This window comes from Taeniopygia guttata, chromosome 1 (assembly GCF_048771995.1).
Source record: "Taeniopygia guttata chromosome 1, bTaeGut7.mat, whole genome shotgun sequence".
In the NCBI taxonomy this organism is placed as follows: Eukaryota; Metazoa; Chordata; class Aves; order Passeriformes; family Estrildidae; genus Taeniopygia; species Taeniopygia guttata.
In genome coordinates, this window is record NC_133024.1 from 83,293,364 (window position 1) to 83,312,784 (window position 19,421).

Here is a 19,421-nt window from a genome sequence, read left to right on the forward strand (position 1 = left end):
GGTCTACATTCACATAGTCCAGATTTTTTAACAAAAATTATGCTTTAGAGAGGTTATAAGAAAAGAGAAGAAATAGTTCTTGGCTGTTATGAAGCATAACATTAAGTGATAGAAATAGGCTTATCTTAAGGGATATTTTTTTCTGATAAGGAGAGTAACAGAAAGTGTGTCTGATCACAGAAGTGATCAGCTTAGTCAGCATGGCTTCTCGTTTCCCATCCATCCTTGTATTGATCTGTTTTTAGATACAGACTGAGAAGAGTGTGGATTTGAATGTCCCCACCTCCACACATGTCTTCCCAAAAGATTGGTAGCAAAGGAACAGAAGAAAATCCATAGCAGTTATTGAAAAAGACCGTGTGAAAAAGGAAGTAGTAGCTGATGCACTCCTTGGCCTTTTGTCAGAGAGAATGTATTCCTGCTCCTATGGATTTCATTTGTTTTAGGATTTAAAAAATTGTGAAGAGGAATTAAAACAGTGCTGTAGGATTTGCCAGAAAATTAGGGACAGATTATCAGAACAAACCTTCTACTCTCCTTAGCAAGAATCCAAGCCATACCTCCCTGGGCAAGAATAAAAGTTTCTCCTTATCTGCCCCACTGTCTGGGGGTGGTAGGGAGTAAAAGAACCCAGAAGCTTTAAATACTGAAACACTGAGGGTTGTACAGAACCTAAACATAAAATCCGGTAGTAAAACTTACCTTAAATAGAAATCTAGCTTGCTCTGGAGCAGCAGTCTAACCTCATCTGCCCTGGGCAACAAAGGGTTTTGGATCTTGTTTGGAGTCCCTGTAACTCTAAAGCACCTTTATATTCAAAACTCTACTTCTCCCCATACCTCCTCAGCTGAAATTGGGCACTTTGATGAGGGCACTCTTGCCATCCCCATGAGAACTGGTTTTAGGATATAAACTGAGGGTGTGCAGTAAAGCTTGCTGAAGTAGATGCTGGATGACTGGATTGAACAAGGAGATCCAGACATGGGACAGATCCATCTATCCTGTCTCCCAGACTGAAATATTCAACCAAGTGGTACCCTAGATATTCTTCCAGAGAGAACAGACTGCTACTGAGCTGCCAATTAAGCAGTAGAGACAATCAACCTTTACTGTCAATCCTTAATGTCTTTCCCTAATTTAGAAGGAAGCTGTGACCTCTGTGTATTTTGATCTCAGTGCATTTCGAGGAGCTCAGAATTACTTTCAATCTGCTGTGCAGGAGCATTGCGAGCTGCTCCTTATGAAGAAGATTTTATCAGTACCCCCAAGGTGCCAGGATTTCTATTGCTTGTGTAGAGCAGACCACTGCCAGCAGTGAGGAGGCTCTAAAAGGACAGGGTCAGCACCAGTAAGATAAACTAGTCATTTTTACCTGCCCTACCTACAGCAAAGGGAAGAAAGCTTAAATGAAGGAAAATTCTATATGATGAGGAAAGGATGGGTTTCAATTAAAACAAAAATGCAATATAACAGCAAGCAAAATCCCCAGCTGGATCACAGCTTGATATGTTATAATAACAATTTTGTATTATTAACCCAATATGAATATTGATTTTACACTGACTATTGCCTGCCTAATTGTTAGATCTATCTTGGTAGAAGTCTGGCTGTGCTCTGAATATGTGTGTTTTAAAGGAAACACTCCTTTTGGGTGCTATGGTGCTTCAGCAGCATGTAAACTATCTTTAATTAAGAATGAAATAGGAAAAAAATTGCCACTGGATGGTGCTGCTCACTATTCTAAGGACTAGATAGGATTGTCTACTTTAAAAGGTGTTGTGAGTCTTCTCTTTTCACAGAATGCTATTTTATTGAAATAATACCAGTCATATTTTCCACACTAAATGTAAAAACTAATTTCCAAATGACTGTTTGCTAATTTCTGTGCCTTTAAAATCTAATTTTGAACTGTATTTTGTTCAATTTGTGAAAATCTGGCAAATTCAAATGTTTTGCCCTGCCTTGCATACTATGTATTTTGTGGATTGGTGTGTTTCCTTTTAGTTTGAGAGAGGGAACAGAACATTAAATTAGCTTAATTGAATGCTGCCATTCAGGTTCTACCCTGCCTACGGCAACCAGAGGGTAGAGAGCCATGAAGTCTTAAAATTTTAACAAGTTGTTAGAACTCATGTACACTTCTAATGCACACAAACAGGGATGAGAACCACTCAGCTCTTTCTGGGGCCTCAGATGGTATCTTCAGCAAGAGAAAAGGTAAAAATGAAAGAAAAAACTAAAAGTGTAGAGGGCAGGCTTGAAGGGAGATATGATGACATGATTTAAAGAGGAAAAAAATTCAGAGAAGAAAAGTGGAGTGAAAAAAAAAAAAAGGAGATGTCAGGGATGAAAGACTCTCCAGAGGAACTGCTAGCTCTAGCAGAAAGTTCCCTGTAAAGGTAATGCAAGTACTGCAGCTTGCTCTACTGTTCATAGTGTGTGGCTGTATTTCTGCATGGCTTATTAACCTAGTATTTTAAGAGGGCTGACAAAAATTCAGACTGGGAAGGTAAAATTTCCTTATTTGGTCCATGTAATTTCTTTGTACTAGAAGTTCCCAGTCTTATTATTCTAAAGACTAGAGATAACTGAGATAACTGGGAAAATACAAATGGTGGCATCTTCTTCTGTTTCAGAAAATGTTCTGAAACTATAAACATAATTGAGGGTCTCTCAGTCCTCACAGATGTCTTTAGGACACAAAGAATGAGGGTATGCATTGGGAATGATATCAAGGTACCTGGAGTGGATGGAGTCAGCAAAGCCTGCTGAGGTAGGTGCTGGAGAACTGAATTGACCCTTGCAAGACTGAAAGCTTATTCCTAGACCTGTTGGTAAACAATGGCTTTGATCATGTTGGCCCACAGAAGCAGTTTGGTTTATTTTCTTCAAGGTTCTTTAGTGGCTCATGACCAGATCTCTTTACTTAAGTCAAGTAGAACATGTTTTATGTAGCTAAAATTACAGGAATGAGTGCCTTGGCACATAAAAATGCTCATCATCCTCTCTTTCTGCAGGGCTCATCTCATTAATGTGAATGGAGTCAAGGCCCTGATTTACAGAACACAAGTTTGTTCATTTCTCTATGTGTCTGTCCACTTCTGTAACAAGACAAAATCCCAAAATTCATACCAAGTACTATGAGATTTGCTTTTAAAATTTGACTCAAAGGGGCTATCATGCTATTAGATGTCACTGAATGCTACCTTCTGGAGTTTTCTGGAGATATATAAAACTGTTTTTCTTAACATCAAAACCATTCCAACATGTAGAGTCTGGAAAACATCCACTTATGACTGTAGTGATATAGGTATGGCAGATTTCTCTCTTTTGTATGATTCTCATAGAAATATTAGCTAGCTATTTCTGATAGAAATATTACCTTTTTATCCTTCTTTACCTTAATATTCTGAGGTGAGAGGTTATTTCAAAACAACACTCAATTTAGCAGTCATTTCAACCCTCACCTGATAGGATTACACCCTCTTCTGGGTCCTCTGTCCATCACCTGCACAAATGATACTTTCCCCTCTTCCTTCCTAGTTCTATGTTCTTCTCTCCAGCTTTACTTTTTCCTCAAGTTTCCAAGGCATAAAAATTCAATAATTTGTTTCATCTCATGCATCAAGGGTATATTTGTCTTTGCATCATTCAAATATCACTTTGAACCAGTTAATCCAATGTTCCATATCAGCATAAAGCTTTAGTAATTTTGTTTTCTCTACAAACAGCAAGCAGTGATATAGCTGAGGAAGAAAACTCATAGACTCTGAAAAGATTGTAAATTGTGCACATTGTTCATTCAAACCCTTTGACAGAGCTTTGGAGTAACAAATATCTCTGCAGAATCTAGAAACATCCTATAGATTTTTGGTAGAGAAGAGGGGAATGAATTGATCTGGTAATTTATTCACAGAAAATAATTTGATTTCTTAAGTTGCTTTCTCTGTCTATCTCTCTCCCTGATTCTCTCTCTGCATTGTTTTATGTATAGAAAGAACTGATGTCAGCTTAATGCAGTTGACCTAATCACAGGATTTCAGGGCTGCCTATCCTAGACAAGAATTATAAGATATCCTTACCTTGTACTTCTTAGCTTGCTCTAGTTAATGTGCTGTTGTGGTTTAACCGCAGCCAGCATCCAAGCCCCAGGAAACTTTTCATTCACTCCCCCACCAGAGGGATCAGAGAAAAAATCGAAAGGATAAAAGGTAGAAAAGTCATGGATTAAGATAAAGACAGTTTAATAAGGCAAGTGAAAGCAGCATGCAAACAAAGAAAAACAAGGAATTACTTCAGTTCTTCCCATGGGCAGGCAGGCATTCAGCCATCTCCAGGAGAGCAGGGCCCCATCATACAGAACTTGGGAAGGCAAACACCACCGCTCCAAATGTCCCCCTTTCCTCCTTCTTTCCCCCTCTTTATATAGTGATCATGATGTCATATAGTCTGGAATATCCCTTTGGTCTGTTGGGGTCAGCTGTCCTGGCTCACAATCTCCCATGCAACCATAGTCTGCTCATCAGCCTGGCAGTAGGAAAAGCAGAAAAGGCCTTGGCTCTGTGTAAGCCCTGCTCAGCAATGACAAAAACATCTCTACATTATTAACCCTATGTTCAACACATATCCAAAATGTAGTCCTCTACCAGATCCTGTGAAGAAACTTAGCTCTGCCCCAGCAAAAACCAGCACACATATCATAGGGATAAAAGTGAACTAATACAGGCATTTTCTTGGACACCATATAATATTACTTTTAATCACTTTCTGTTTAAGAGAATCATCTTGTATAGTTTTTATATTGCATAGCATTGTATTAGAAAGTGACAAACTGTTGTCTTACATGACTTCCCCTAAGGCAGGGTTGTTTATACCAGGACTACCTCCACAGACATTAAATAAGAACAAGTAATTTGGCACACTATCTGAGTAGAAATAGGTGTTATAGCAGAATGTCATAGATGGGTGCTTTCTTTCCTTGGGGTTGAGTAGATGTCCAGAAATTACAAAATTTGCTACAGAATCTAGTGTTTCCATTTAAAAATAGTAATTTAAGGTGGGGTATTTTCCTTTTAAAAGAGCTTATTGACTATAAATGAGTATATATAGAATATTATTTTCACAGTTACAGACATAAATATTTATTGTGAAAAGAATGAATAGGAATGCATGTTAGTACTAAGATATGATGATGTTTCTAAATCCACAGATTTCTCCAGTCAGTGTTCTTAACTGGTCTTGGTTACATATTTCATGCAAATGGCAGTAGCATAATATTGATTCACCATTGATTTCTTGTAAAAATGAGTAAACTTTGGGCCCATGATGGTTTTTTTTCCCCAAGCAAGTCATACTTATGTACAGTGATGCAGTTTTGGCATATTTTGACTTATAAAAATGAGATTCATTATTATATTTTCTAAATATTTAACCTAGTGTAAAATCTTATTTTATGATTCATGCCTGCATATATAGAATACATATAGATAGTGTCCTGATCATCAGAGAAAGATATAAATAGCTGTTCTTGTTGTCACAGATTTTTGTGATGCTTGGGTTTTTATGTGCTTGATGCACATAATTTCACCAGTGTACTTTACATGCTTACCTCAAGAGTTGCTCCAGCCCATCCCTGCACACTGCAGCAGCATGTCATTCTTTCTAAGCTATGTGAAGCAGCTCCCTTTTGCCTAATTAAAATCCCTACAGAGTTTACTTACTACTGCTTAACTGGGTAATTCTAAGGCAATTATTTTTCCGTTATCATTCATTTTGCACAAGCTGTTGAGGCACATGAGGGATTTCCATGTGCTGCATGCAGAGCCCCAAGGCTGAAGGGGCTCCAGAACGGCTTCTGCAGAGCTTGTGCAGGGAGCAAACTGGGGGCAGGAGGGTGAGAAGCTAAAACATAAGCTGCCATCACCAGCTGAAGGGGAGGTATGTTGCTATGCTTTCACTGACTGGTCAGTCTCTTTAACAGAGGTGAGCATGTGAAAAATGAAATATCAGGCATCACAGACTTCCTTTTTCTTCTGCTCTGAACTCCTTTGTATCTGACTATATCCTATATTTCTAGTCTGTTGCTTTATTGCATCCAAATTGTACAATTTGCTAGAAATAAAGAAAACTTCCATGGATTAAGAATTTGGTGCCATTCAGTTTTGAAGTGGATCTACAGCAATGCAGAGTTCAAAGTATTTCAAGGCTTTTTTTGATCCTTGTTTTCTATCGTAAACCAAAATTTTCAGTCATGTTGCTTGACAGTTAGGAAAAATTAATCTAAATTTTAAAGCTAAATTACCATTGTTTTTCTGCAATTTCCATTTTTGATTACAGCTTCTGATGCTAGTGTTAGACTTCTGCATTAATTTTCCAAAATGTGGGGTTTTTTGATCCACTTCTTTTCAATCTGCTTAAGAGTGAATCAAATATATGTACCCATGAAAGACTGAGGTTTCATCTGTATCCTGCTGAAACAATTGGAATAGACCAAGGCAAAGCAGACCACCAAAATTTGTAAAATGCATGACAGCAAATTATAAGATAACTCCATCAAGGGATGTGATTGAGGAGCACGTTTTCAGAGGTGTTCAGGCTAAAAGTGTCTTGATTGTCTTTAGGAAAAACTGTGGAAAAAACTTCTTCCACTGCTGAGGATGTCTTATTTAAACCAAATCAATCCTTATTAAAACATAACAAGGAATAGGTACAAAACATAAAGTCAGAAAAAAAGCTATCCTAGGGTAAATTTTACTTCTCTCCCTCCTTGTCACTTGAGAATAAAGAAATAAACTAGAGACTATATAAAGTCTAAGAGGGATTTGGCTGTCGATTTTATAAGAAAGATCTCAGATATTCTGGAGGTAGGTGAAAAATATGTAATACCCATATGTGAATATAGGCTTAGTAATAACTGCATCTTTGTTGAAATACAACAATGTTGCCACTCTATCAACTGTAAATTAATTTATCAATAAAATAAGAAGTTCAATAAAACAGACTTCATTTGAGACAAAAATGGATAAGAAATTAATATGTACTCTGTTTGAAGCTTTATATTAAAAGAATTGACACATATTTCAACACCTATTTATGACTTAAAACAAAGGACTTGTGGAAATAAAATGTTTGGTATGATATATCATTTACCAAATATCTTCAGAAACACATTTCAGAAATGCACATGTCCTGGATTTCAGCTGGGAAAGATATGCTCTGAAATAGCATCCAGGTATTTATTCAAATTACTTCTAAATATTTTCCTTTTGGTTCCTGGAACACCATATAATATTTAGTGTTTGGAATTCAGAATAGTGTTTATAATGGTGCTGTTGCAGTCTATCAAATGGTTTGATGAACTCAGTGCAAAAATTCCAAAGCACTTTCAAATAAAGTAATTTAAATCTGGGAAAGGTCTAGGCTTTCTAAATCCAATTTGCATTATAGTTCTGCAGCTCTATACTGTTAATTAATATCAAGCAAAAAGATTTGTGGCATAAATTATTTGGGTAGCTTTAATCTCTTACTTTAAAATGAACTCCTGAATTAAGAGTATGGAAACTATTAGAATAAGCATTCGGCACATTGTGTTTATCACCCAGCAGACAATCATGACACATACAAACTGTCTACAGAGAATTATGAAACAAAATTGCTATAGTAGCCTTTACAAGTCTTTGCTTATTCTGACTGACCCTATGAGTTTGCTATCAACACACCTACATTGTTGACACTGTTGTTTCATTGTTGCAACTTTGGGTATTTTCATTTTTTAATATAAAAATACTGTAAACATCCATTCCCTTTTTTTTTCAGTTTTTTCATCTCTTAGCTTTGTAACACCCTGTATCAGTGAGCTCAAAACTGTATCCTGCTTTGTAAAGAGTGAAATCTGGACTGCATTGCTTTCAGTAGCACTTTGTACTGATATTACTGTCCCATTGAAAAAGGCAAGAGCCCTATCCTTTGCTGTTGCAGTAAGACAGCACTGCTAGGTATTCTTCAGACAAAAATAAAGGTGATGGTGATAACGAAGATGCCCTTTTTGCAAATAGTTTATAAGGTTTGCAGTAGGAATGGGAGGTGGGGAGCTCTAGCATACAAACTGATACACTATAAAGGCTTTGTATTTTCCTCCTCATCAGTCCTGTCTTTCTCATCTCCGTGGTCATTGCACAAGGGTCTGCCCTTTCTCAAGTGAGAGAACAATCAGATGAATACAGATGACTTCTCACTTAACCTTTAAAAATGTCTTTAGATTCAGAAGTCCTCTAAATCTCTCAGCTTTTCTGGGATTATGTCTCTGTCTTAATTTATTTTTGAGCCCTTTCAATTCTCTACCTGAGCTGTTGTTTATGGATACACTCCGAGATTCATCCTGAAAAGATACTCATCCTCCTGCCAATCTTCAAAAGGGTTTGGTCACCTGTAATATTTTTCAAAAGAATAATAATGGAATTTTGCTTGATATAAAGCCCTTGAAATATGTATTAGATGGAATTATGGTTCAAAGAATGTCAGAACTCATAACCTGAACCTCTTAACTTCTATATTTTTAAGTTTTTAAAAATACTTGTGCATATGTTATTTGTTTGGGGTTTATTTTCTGTGAAAAGAAAATTAAAGAGAGTAATCTATTTTTTCATTAAGCTTTCCAGATATCAATTTTTTAATATTTACATGTCTCAGATTTTACTTAAGTGTTCTTTCTAGGCTTTACATTACTTTATGACTTTCATTTGATAATTTGCTGGAATGGGGAGTTGTACATTTGCTAAGTTTTTGTAATACAGCTTTGCACCTTGTTCATTCTTAAGGATATACTTTTGTATATCCTACTTGAAAAACCATTGGAATGAAGGAACCGACAGATGACTTAATTTGTTCTGTTTCTTTCTGCATAAATTAAGGCCAACTTCACCCATAGGTGACAGCAAACTCTTGGAAACTGAAAATGCAGTCAACTCAATGCAAGCAATTAAGCATACAACAGTGACAGCAAAAGTGCTTATGTGGAAATATGCAAAAAACTGTAGCTAAACAAATCTCAGAAAACCTATGATATCTTTCTGAGAACTGCAAAAGAGCCATCTAATGTGGGTGGGGGTTGCATGAGGAGAAAACCTTCAGTTTGAGGACAGCTGAGGATTTCCTTTTAGCCTACACCTGAGCTTTGCTCTGGTAAGAAGCTGATCCCCTCCCCTAATGGACAGCTCTGCCTGGAGAGAGCTGTTAGGTCCAATTGCTGCACCTGATTGCCAGCCTGTGGAATGTTATAAAATGCTCCCCACCTTTGCAGAATCAGAAGGACCATATGTGTTCCTACCTGTCAATGCACTGAAACGGGAAATCAAATATGAACCAGTGGGTTATCACACACATCTGTGTAGGTGCTGGTGGGAGCTGTAATCTGTGTTCTGAAGAAATAGGTCATTAGGGCATAAAAATATTGGTCTGATCTCCTGCTTTGTGAATAGGTTATCCTTCAGTGCATTTTTAAGGAAAACAGGAGAATGAGACAAATATATTTTTTACTCTTGCGTTAGTAATTTATATATTTGTTTTTCTATTTTTGGTAAATTTTGTAGTTTTTTTGCCATTTCCATTAAAAATTTATAATCAAGGAGAAAAAACAAAGCCAAATCTTTCCTTTTTTGATTTTCCTTTACAAACATGGAGGAAAGCCTTGAGATGCTCTCATCCTATTTTTTGTTATCAGCAAAATATTTCTTATGAAATTAGAGGCAAATGAAATGTTTCTAGACTCTTTTATTTCTTCCTCAACAATAATTTTAACTTGTGTTGGAATAATATTTAAACACATTAATAGTGAAAGCTGGTAATTAGATTCAGTCTTTTGTAGTGTGATTTTTATTAATTACATGCTTACTTTAGCCGAGTTATTTTACACAATCTGTGATCTTCCAAACAGAGGATTAAATAAGTACAGATGAGTTCTTGAAGAAATAAAGCACATTTTCAGGGCACGCTTGCTGAACAAGCCCCTACTAAGAATGAGAGGGATCACCTCCTAGGCATGCACCTTCTTTCCATGGGATGTGAAGGGAAGCCAACAGGATGAGGCTTTTTGATCCTTAAGTTAGGGAAGATGAATTGCTTTCCTTCTTGGGTGACCTACAGGCAAATATAAGAAACTGGTGCTGAAGGATATTAGAGATGAGACTCCCTAGCAGTGTTTGCTACACAAACAGGCAAGGCTTTAGTTTATTTTTTTTTTCCTTTTTGTTTTATTTGGTTTTTAGTTCTGTTTGTGGGTCAGTGTTTTTTTGGGTTTTTGTTGTTGTTTTTTTTTTTTTTTTTAATAGCAAAGTAATTAACCATCATCTAGTCAGAAAAAAACCCTTAAGCAAGCCAAGAAAAGAATTGTGTACATGAGGTTTTATCCTTTCCTCCCTCCTTTTTAATAGCAAGGAGATGCTTAGAGGAGTCTGTGGTCAATTCTTACCTTTTATTGCAGATTGTTCACAGGACCCTTGCAGCCATGCTGGGTGCTTTGGCCGCTTTAGCTGCCTTAGCTATTGTTGGGGAGGTAAGTTATCAAACTGTAATATTCCCTTTGTCTATGACTGTGGTGTCAGGTATCATTAATTTCCATGTTTGCCCAGCTCTAACTGAGCATGTGGCAAAGCAGTGTTTTTTGAGAAAGAGAAATGGTAGGACAGAAACTAGGGTGGGAAAAGAGGTCAGATTAATGTGTAGACAAGGGGAATACAAAAACATCAGTTGATGCTTTTTTATTCTGATTTGCAGGAAGCTGACTGCAACTATTTTCAGCTTAATCCAGTGTTAGTTTAACACTGTTATTTTCAGTAATGTTAGGCTACCAAGCAAACCTAAATGGAAATACACTGCTTTATACTACCCTAAATAATTACATCTCATGCTTGCATGTTCCAACCCTTTTGTTTCGCCTGCTGCTTACTCTTTGTTGATATATAGTCAAACATCAGATTGATTTTCTCGGTTGTTCTCATAACCACATCATTACTATGTTCCCTTTAATGCGCTCCAGTTTGTTCACAGGTGAAGTGGTATGCTTTTGTTCTTTTACCAAAAAAGGAACCACAATGTACCATGTAATTTGTTTATCTTTTATTTCTGTAATGTTAAGTAAAGAACAACTAGATCAACCAATAGCCTGATAATGACCAACTTAGGATGCCAGCAGTATTTTGAATTAGTAATAATAATAATAGTAGTAATGGCAATTATAGAGTCCTTTTTATGTAGCTTGTAGGAACACTTATTAATTTCCATTACATTTATTTAAATGGTTCATCAATTAAGCAGAGTTTATAAGTCATAGCTAATCACATGTTAGGTGGCATTCACTAGTAATTGTATTTTTTGATTGCAGAGGCCAAGTATGATCAAAGTGGTGGAGTGGATTGACTATGAGACACTGGCATTATTGTTTGGAATGGTAATAAAAACATATATTTTGCTATAAATGTGCCAAAATAATCATATTCAGTATGGAGATATTTCCTTTTAGAACATTTTGTTAATTGTACTTTAGTCAGACAACTAATGATGAACATTTTTCTCTTAAGAAATTTACCAAAAAAGAATGAGAATCAGACCTCTGAAAGAGTCTTTTGACATGTTGATTGTTTTATATTTTTTTTTAATCTGTGAAATTGTATTGACAACATGCTAAAAACATCCTTGGAATTTATAAACAGAAAGACCTGTTTAAGGGACAAGTATTATCACTGTCATTATTCTTTTTTATTTTGTTTATTCGATGCCTTCCTCAAACACACTCTGCTGAAAGAGTTGTTTTTTGTCTCACTGTTTTGTCTGAAGCTACGAAAAAGCAAGCCAGAAATGGAGAAGTAATATCTGATGAGATTTTAATCATATATTATTTTAATCACTTTGCCTGGAGCTATTTGTAGTAAAAATCATTGCCCAAATGCTATTAGACTATTACACAAAATATACAATATACAGAGACAAAATTAAAATTATCTGTTTCAATTATGAGCTTTTCTTATTTCCTGACACTGATCCTTGCTCCTTGCATTCCCCACAGAAAAAGAAAGCCAAAAAAAAAAAAAAAAAAAAAAAAAAATTTCTGTCTAGAGCAAAGATAGAAGGACAGGAGACCTGCCAGATGTGGGAAAATGCAAGTATTTCTTGAAGCCACTATCTTCTGTGCTCTGTAGAGTATCTTCTGCTCTCTGCAGAGGGCAAACACATTTATTGGTTCTTCTTGATGAATGATATAAGGGAGATACATTGAGTACTTAATATATGATGCCCACTTAGCCACTACAAATAAAATTCAACTAGACTCATATGACATTTACAGACTGCTTATGTTGAGAAGTATATTTCACTATATGATGCATTAACTAGAGATATCTGGCAGCTGTAGTAGATATTCTAATATAAGGGTGATTAGATTCTCAAAGCTGTGTCAGTTAAGAAGTCCATTTTTCAGTATCAGAAACTGCTTTGCTTTAGTTTTGAGTAATAATTCAATTACTTTTATATATCAGATCCAAGGGATTATATTTTTCCTCTTCTTTTGGCAGATGGTTTTGGTGGCCATATTTTCAGAGACTGGATTCTTTGATTACTGTGCAGTAAAGGTTGGTTTATTTGGTACTTCTAAGTATTTCTAGATTTATCAAATTATTGCTTATTCAAATCTTTCACATCAAGCACGATCCTTAAAGAACCCTTCTAAGGTCAACGTATACTTATCATATTAGAAATGACAGTGGTCATGTTGTAATACTGGAAAAATCCTTTGTGGATGAAAGGAAGCTCTTAATGGAATTCTGTTTCTACAGGAGAATGTTAAAGGTCCCCAGTAGGGTACACAAGCATTTGGACACTGTTAATCTGAATATTTCACTGATTTCCACAGGACTGCAGTTCTATTGTAGCTGAACTGTCTATTTATGCCTGGCAGTAGGGCAGAAGATATATGGGAACTATCTTTAGCTCTATGACCACACGTGAAAAGTGGCTGCGGACCTTTGAACAGTAGCAGAACAAAAGTTGACATGAAAAGTGTAATTCATAGACTCACAACCATAGAATTAGAGAATGGTTTGGGTTGGAAGACACCTTAATAATCTTGTTCCAATCCCCCTGCCATGGGCAAGGACACCTTCCACTAGAGCAGGTTTCTTAAAACCCCATTCAACCTGGACTTGAACACTTCCAGGGATGAGGCATCCAAAGCTTCTCTGGGTAACCTGTTGTAGTCTCACCACTCTCACAGTAAAGAATTTCTAACTAATACCTAATCTAAGCTTACTCTCTCAGTTTAAAGCCAATCCCTCTTGTCCTATGACTACATACCCTTGCCCAAAGCCTCCCCCCACAGCTGTCTTATTGTCCCTGTTCAGGTACTGAAAGATGCTGTAAGGTGACCCTTCTCTTCGCCAGGCTGAGTAATGCAGATCTCTTCCAGCCTGTTCTCGTAGGAGAGATGCTCCAGTGTTTTGATCATGTTTGTGGCCCTCCTCTGGACTCCAGCAGCGCTGCTCTGAGGATGGGGAACATGTCCCAGGCGTGGAGAGGAAGGGAGGTCTAAACCATGTTGGTCCACCTGGGCATGTAGGCAGGAGATGGAGGCTCAGCCCTTCTGCTGCAGACCCCCTTTATGACTGGCAGCAGAGCGTGGTGTTTCTTCAGACTTGTTTATTTGTTTGCATGATGGGATTGTTTGCCCACTTCCATTGATTATTTTCATGCCAAATTATTTAGTATTGGAGAGGGAGTAATAGTAAAGGAATAGTAAATGCTCTCAGCTCATTGTTGCTTGATTTTGATCAACTTGCTTTATCTATTATTTTTTTGAAATTTAAGCTGGAGTGATTTAGTCCATTAATTTTGCTTCTGTTTGGTTTTCCTAGGCTTATCGGTTCTCTCGAGGCAAGGTGTGGGCCATGATTACGCTTCTGTGCCTCATTGCTGCAATTCTTTCTGCATTTTTGGACAATGTTACTACTATGCTGCTCTTTACTCCAGTAACCATAAGGTATTTTGTTACAGATTTGGACTTGGTCTTTTATAGCCAGCAATCAGTAATAGACATGTCTGCAAAATACTTGTTTGGAGGTTTTCTTAATAATTTAAATGGAAATTAGAACTTCAAATACCCTCATTGTAGTAGAATAAAAAGCTAGCCCTTTCAGAGGGATGGGTTGCCTTTTGCCTTTGCATTAATATTGAGCACATATCTGAAACCTGTGAATATTGCCTTGTCAGCTGACTGTTCTGGTTTGTCTTCATATCTCAACTGCAATAGAATATTGTCACAAATGCTCCCTAGTAGATGATTTTTTTTTCCCTGTAAAACAGGCAGAAATTTTAAATTAAAGCTGCTTTATTATTTGCTGGCTGATATTTATATACAATTTTAGATAGTAATTTATGTTTTAGTGAAATTGTTATCCCTTCTAAAAATAGTGACAATTTTTTTAAAAGTCCATATTTCATCTAACAGTTTTTTCTTGAATATGAAAATCTAAACTATTCCTGTTAGTGATCATGTCATTGGGAGGGCTACTGGCTAAATGCACAGTTTGAGCTGAGATATTTGGAACTTTGAGTAGACAACCATGAATTTAATTACTTCAGATTTCTGTAAATAATATAAAAAATTAATAACATGTTATATGCAACTACATTTTATCAGTGTGGGATTATAAATTACTGTTTAACCTGAATTCAACCTGTGTCTGGTTTGGCAAATCTATTTAATCCAGTTCAGGTTTGGAAATATCTAGTGTATTTTAGAAATGATCCTGAGAGATGCAACGCTTGCAGTCATTATCACATAAAAGTACACAAAACTCTGATAAGATATGGCCCCTCTTTAAAATGCAGTGTAAAGCAGTAAAAACCAATTTTGCAAGTGAAATTTATTCTAGACTGGAAACACCTAGTGAATGAAAGCTCCATTTGTCTTCTGTCTGATTATATTTTAAAGAAATGGCTTTGCTATACCCTAATCAATAATTGCATTTCTAGCAGTAAGCAGCCCTGGAGCTACTAAACTGGTCTCTTTTCTTTAGCTGTGTTACAGAATATTTTCGATAAATATAATTTGGGAATGGATTGAAATCAATGTAGCATAAGAAGCTTTTCACAGTTGGAGCTAGGGTAACATTTATTCTGTTTTCAAAGAATCCTGGAACAGCCCAGGTTGAAGGGACCTCAAAAGACCAGCTGTTCCAATCTTTCATGGGAAAGGAAGCCTATGAGATTATCTGGCACTCTTTTCAATTACATCTTGAAAACCTTTGGTGATGAGGGACTGTACCACATCCCTGGGGAGGTTTTTCCAGTGGTTAACTGTTTTAACCATAAATTTTTTTTCTTATGTTGAGGTGAAGTCTCTCCCTTGTTGCCTTTTGTCTTCCCCATGTGGATCCTTGTGAAGGGAGAGCCTCTGCCTTTGTAGCCACCTTTAAGTAATGGACTTTTGTACTAAAGATATACCAAGTCCTTTTGTTTCATACTAAATGAGCCTGTAACACTGAAGAAAGGGAAACTCAGTATGTGGGAAACATTTGTATTTGAATGACTATCAAAACTAAAATAAAATTTTATCTCACCCACTAAAACCAAATAATTGCCTACTTCAAAAAGCTTCATGCTGGGGGTCATTTTCTTTTTTATCTTACTGCCATTGTCTACAGCTGCACTGTGTTGTGCTGTGCAGTCTCCATTGCCATGGAGATAAAGCTTGCAGAAAATCATACTGACTCTGCCAACATAAGGGTATATATTTCCTGTAATAAGGCCTAAAACATGATACTTGTTTCACTCAGCATTTTGTAGTAACCTGCTAAAAAAGTATAACTATCCCCTTTTAGCTGTTGCTTATTTTCAAGACACTTTGTTACTGGGAACAGGAAAAGGCTAATATCTTTTCACATGAAGAATTGTATAACCAGGATAAGTAAACTGTAGAACTGTAATCCTGCCATATAACTAAGACTTTCTGATGGCTTTATACTTAGGGCTTAGTCTTTGCTTACTTATGTTAGAGTACTCTTTTCAAAATACCATTAGGCCCATTAAAAAAGAAGAATCACTTAAGAAAAGCTTAGCTTATATTTTGAAATACTGGGAAGTCAAGGAGCAATGGAGTTAAAATTGCAAGTACAGTTGTGGTCTTGTACCACAATTGATACATTTGGACCAGCTGTACTACAAAGTACCCTTTATCTGAATGATTTCATGCTGCTGAGGAAATAGTGTATTTTTTGCACAGTTATTATTTTCCGGAGTTTTTATGTGCTGACATATGTGCAATCTGACAGTGTTTTTTTCTGAGTTTTAAATTTACACTCTTGGTGATAGTGTAAGTGAATCAGGTTAAGGTTTTTGCAATACTCTTTTCTCTTTGAAATACAGGTTTTAATAACACAGACTTAGGCTAAACAGTGAAGTCCAACCCTTCTTTCAGAGAAATATGTGAGAGCATTGCAGAGAAAGCATTCTTCCTGCACTCTTCCCTTTATCTACTATGACACATAGGGGATAATAATTTAAGTGTGGTCTCCATCTTTACATTCTGGAGCAACCTTTTGATAAATTGTGAGGAGGAAAGCAGTTGTTTTTTACTCCAAAGTGCTTAGGTGTGATTTTAACTTTCAGCTTTTATTACCAGAGCCCAAGTTTAAAGTCAAAAACATACTTCAGGACAGAGCAGATTACGTGGGTGTGTGCGTAAATGTAATTTGTGAGTTGGAGTAATCTGTGTGAAGATTACTCTGTGTAAGTGGACATTGAGTTCAAATGGATCATGTGGTTACTGAGTCAACCCCAGTGTTTGTCAGAGCACTTTAAGGTGCTTCTTATTAAAGCAGCAATTTACTTTTTTTTTAATCAAAGCAGTATCCTACCCAAGAAGTATTAAGTATATTTGAACTGCTAAAAAACATTTTGAGATTTTTTTAACCATAAGGAATAGGTATTTTCTGCTCTTGTTTCATCACAAATAGAAATACTCACGATCAAGCTTTAGAGAAAGAGGAAAATAGGAACAGAATAAACTGAATAAACCTAGCCTGAAAGCTAAAGTCTCTAATAGATGATTCATGGCTAATAGGCAGCCTGCACAATCCTCTACCATTGCTTCCCATAAGAAAGTTAATCACTGTTGCTGAGTGCAGAGCCTGTGGTTGACCAGAATAATTTTCCACAGGTCAGTGCAGTTTAAGGCCCATGGTTTTAGAAGCTGTATCACACTGAAAATTTGAAATGCTATTTTCTATGTAGTCCGATTCTTCTAATAGCTGACTACTTTTAATTAAATGCTTTTAAAAATGCATAAATTTTGTAGGCATTATTAACTGCATTTTAAATGTAAAGAAAAATCTATCAGTTTTCACTTACATTGTTATAATTACTTTAGCAGAATCAATGCTTTAACATAGCATTTATTGACACATTATGTTTAAAATCCTACCATTTGTCTATGAAATGACTGCATTTTGTAATTTTTGTGCTTTTTAATATTTAAGGTAATTTATCCATGGGATAAGAAGTTAATTTCATTATCTTTACACTGCAGGCTCTGTGAAGTACTTAATCTTGATCCTAGGCACGTCCTGATTGCGGAAGTAATCTTCACAAATATTGGGGGGGCTGCCACTGCTGTTGGGGATCCTCCAAATGTGATTATTGTTTCAAAGCAGGAGCTGAGGAAGAGGGTATGTACTGCAGTTGTTTGGCTACTAAAATTAAGTAGTGGTGTTGACTTATGCAATGTTGATCCTTCTCTTCCCCCAGACAGCCATATAAACAGAACATAATCGACTTTTTTTGCCGTGCTACTTCTTTTTTAATAGGATGATCAGACAGAAGAGAGTGATCTTTTGGGGATGAAATAGTGGTGAAGAATAGACTTTTTGATCTGGACTAAGAATACCAGCTTCCTTTTTTTGTTGTTGTTGAGGATTTCCTTATCAATGGCAAAGTGAGGAAAGAAGCACAACAAAGGAGGGCTGCAGACAGGGCAACAAGTTGCAAAAAACCAAAAATGTGAGAAAGAAGATGAAAATCCATCCATTTTTTCAGTATGGTTTTTCTCTCAAAAGTTAAATATGAGACAATTAGATATCTTACAGTTGCCTTGCCTCATGACACTCATGAGGCACTTTATCCTTCAAGCACAGCCCAAGAGGATGTGGGGTGTGAGAGGGGGGTGGGTGCTTCTTCTGTGTAGCATAGGCTGCAGCTGGCTCCCACCTCCTGACAATGTTTTGCTATCTCCAGGCTGCAGAGACAGATTTTAGCTTCAAACTCTTGGCTCTCCTATTGTTTGCTGGGTGCTTGGTGCCAAAGGGAAAGCTATGATAGCTGGCACTGGGTGGGACTGCAGGGCATGAACGATCCAGCAGGAGCATCCCTGTCCCACTGTTTCTTCCCACCCACATGGGTCCCTCTGCCCTGTGGACTGGCTGTGGCACTGCTGGCAAGTGTTTGCAGCCCTCAGCATCTGCATGGAGCTGAGTTTGCTGAGTTTTCAGTGCTTTCAGGTATCCCTACTACCCCTGAACATGAGGGCATCAAGTCTTCCTTCTGCCTCTGGCACTGTCTCCCACCCCCTTTCCCTGGTGTGCTGTGGGGCAGCAGTGAGACAGTCTGCTCAGGATGCAAGGGGCAGCCCCTCTTGCCATGGGGCAGATCTGCCCTTCTCCTCACCAACAAGCAGCACCATGGAAGGGGCAGTAAAATAATGGGCACATCTATAAGGACATCAGAGATAAGCTTTCTGTTTTGGCCAGGTGGCATAACCCCCCCAAAGAAAGTAATTCTAGAGAAATTTAGTGTTTATTGAGCTAGTGCAAAAACAACTGTGCAAGTGGATGAGGGAATTGTAGTATAAAATCCCAAGTGTTTGGTTTTTTTTTTTTTTTTTTTTTTCATTTGGAGTCACTTATGTTTCTATTGCTCTATGGAAGAAAAATCTCTTCTAATAAACTGAATGCACTCAAATTAATTAAGTACTGTCCAGGTTGGAAAAGTCTTTGAAAGTTTGTAGCATTTAATAAACTGAAAGTTTGCCATCAAAATATTTGAAATGCCAACTGCAGTTGGCTAGTTTGGATGGCAACTTTGAAGACTGTAATATTTATTGTTAGCTGAAAACTTTAGATATGAAATCTGTGCACCTATTTAAAGCTTCTGATTAAAAAGAGAATAATTAGCACCTGCCATGCAGGTAATTTTCCTGGATACTCAGAAACTCATCACTTCTATAGAACCTTTAGCAGTGGCTATAAACATGGGAGATAATTAAGCAATCACAATTGAAAACGTTACATTTTTCTTGTTTGAGCTATTGATATTTTTAGGAGGACTCAGATGTATAAATACCCTAGAAAATATGACATTATAGCAAATTCTGTATCTGAAAC

General features: G+C 36.8%; 1 protein-coding gene across 1 annotated transcript in view; it reads left to right on the forward strand.

Moving 5' to 3' along the window:
• Window positions 1-19,421, forward strand: part of OCA2 (OCA2 melanosomal transmembrane protein) — a 156,678-nt gene that overhangs the window by 34,356 nt on the left and 102,901 nt on the right. Inside the window, exons 9-13 of the mRNA XM_041717364.2 lie at window positions 10,478-10,549; window positions 11,378-11,443; window positions 12,564-12,620; window positions 13,899-14,023; window positions 17,573-17,711. Coding sequence (XP_041573298.2) covers window positions 10,478-10,549; window positions 11,378-11,443; window positions 12,564-12,620; window positions 13,899-14,023; window positions 17,573-17,711 — 459 coding nt within the window. The remainder of the gene's footprint in view (window positions 1-10,477; window positions 10,550-11,377; window positions 11,444-12,563; window positions 12,621-13,898; window positions 14,024-17,572; window positions 17,712-19,421) is intronic.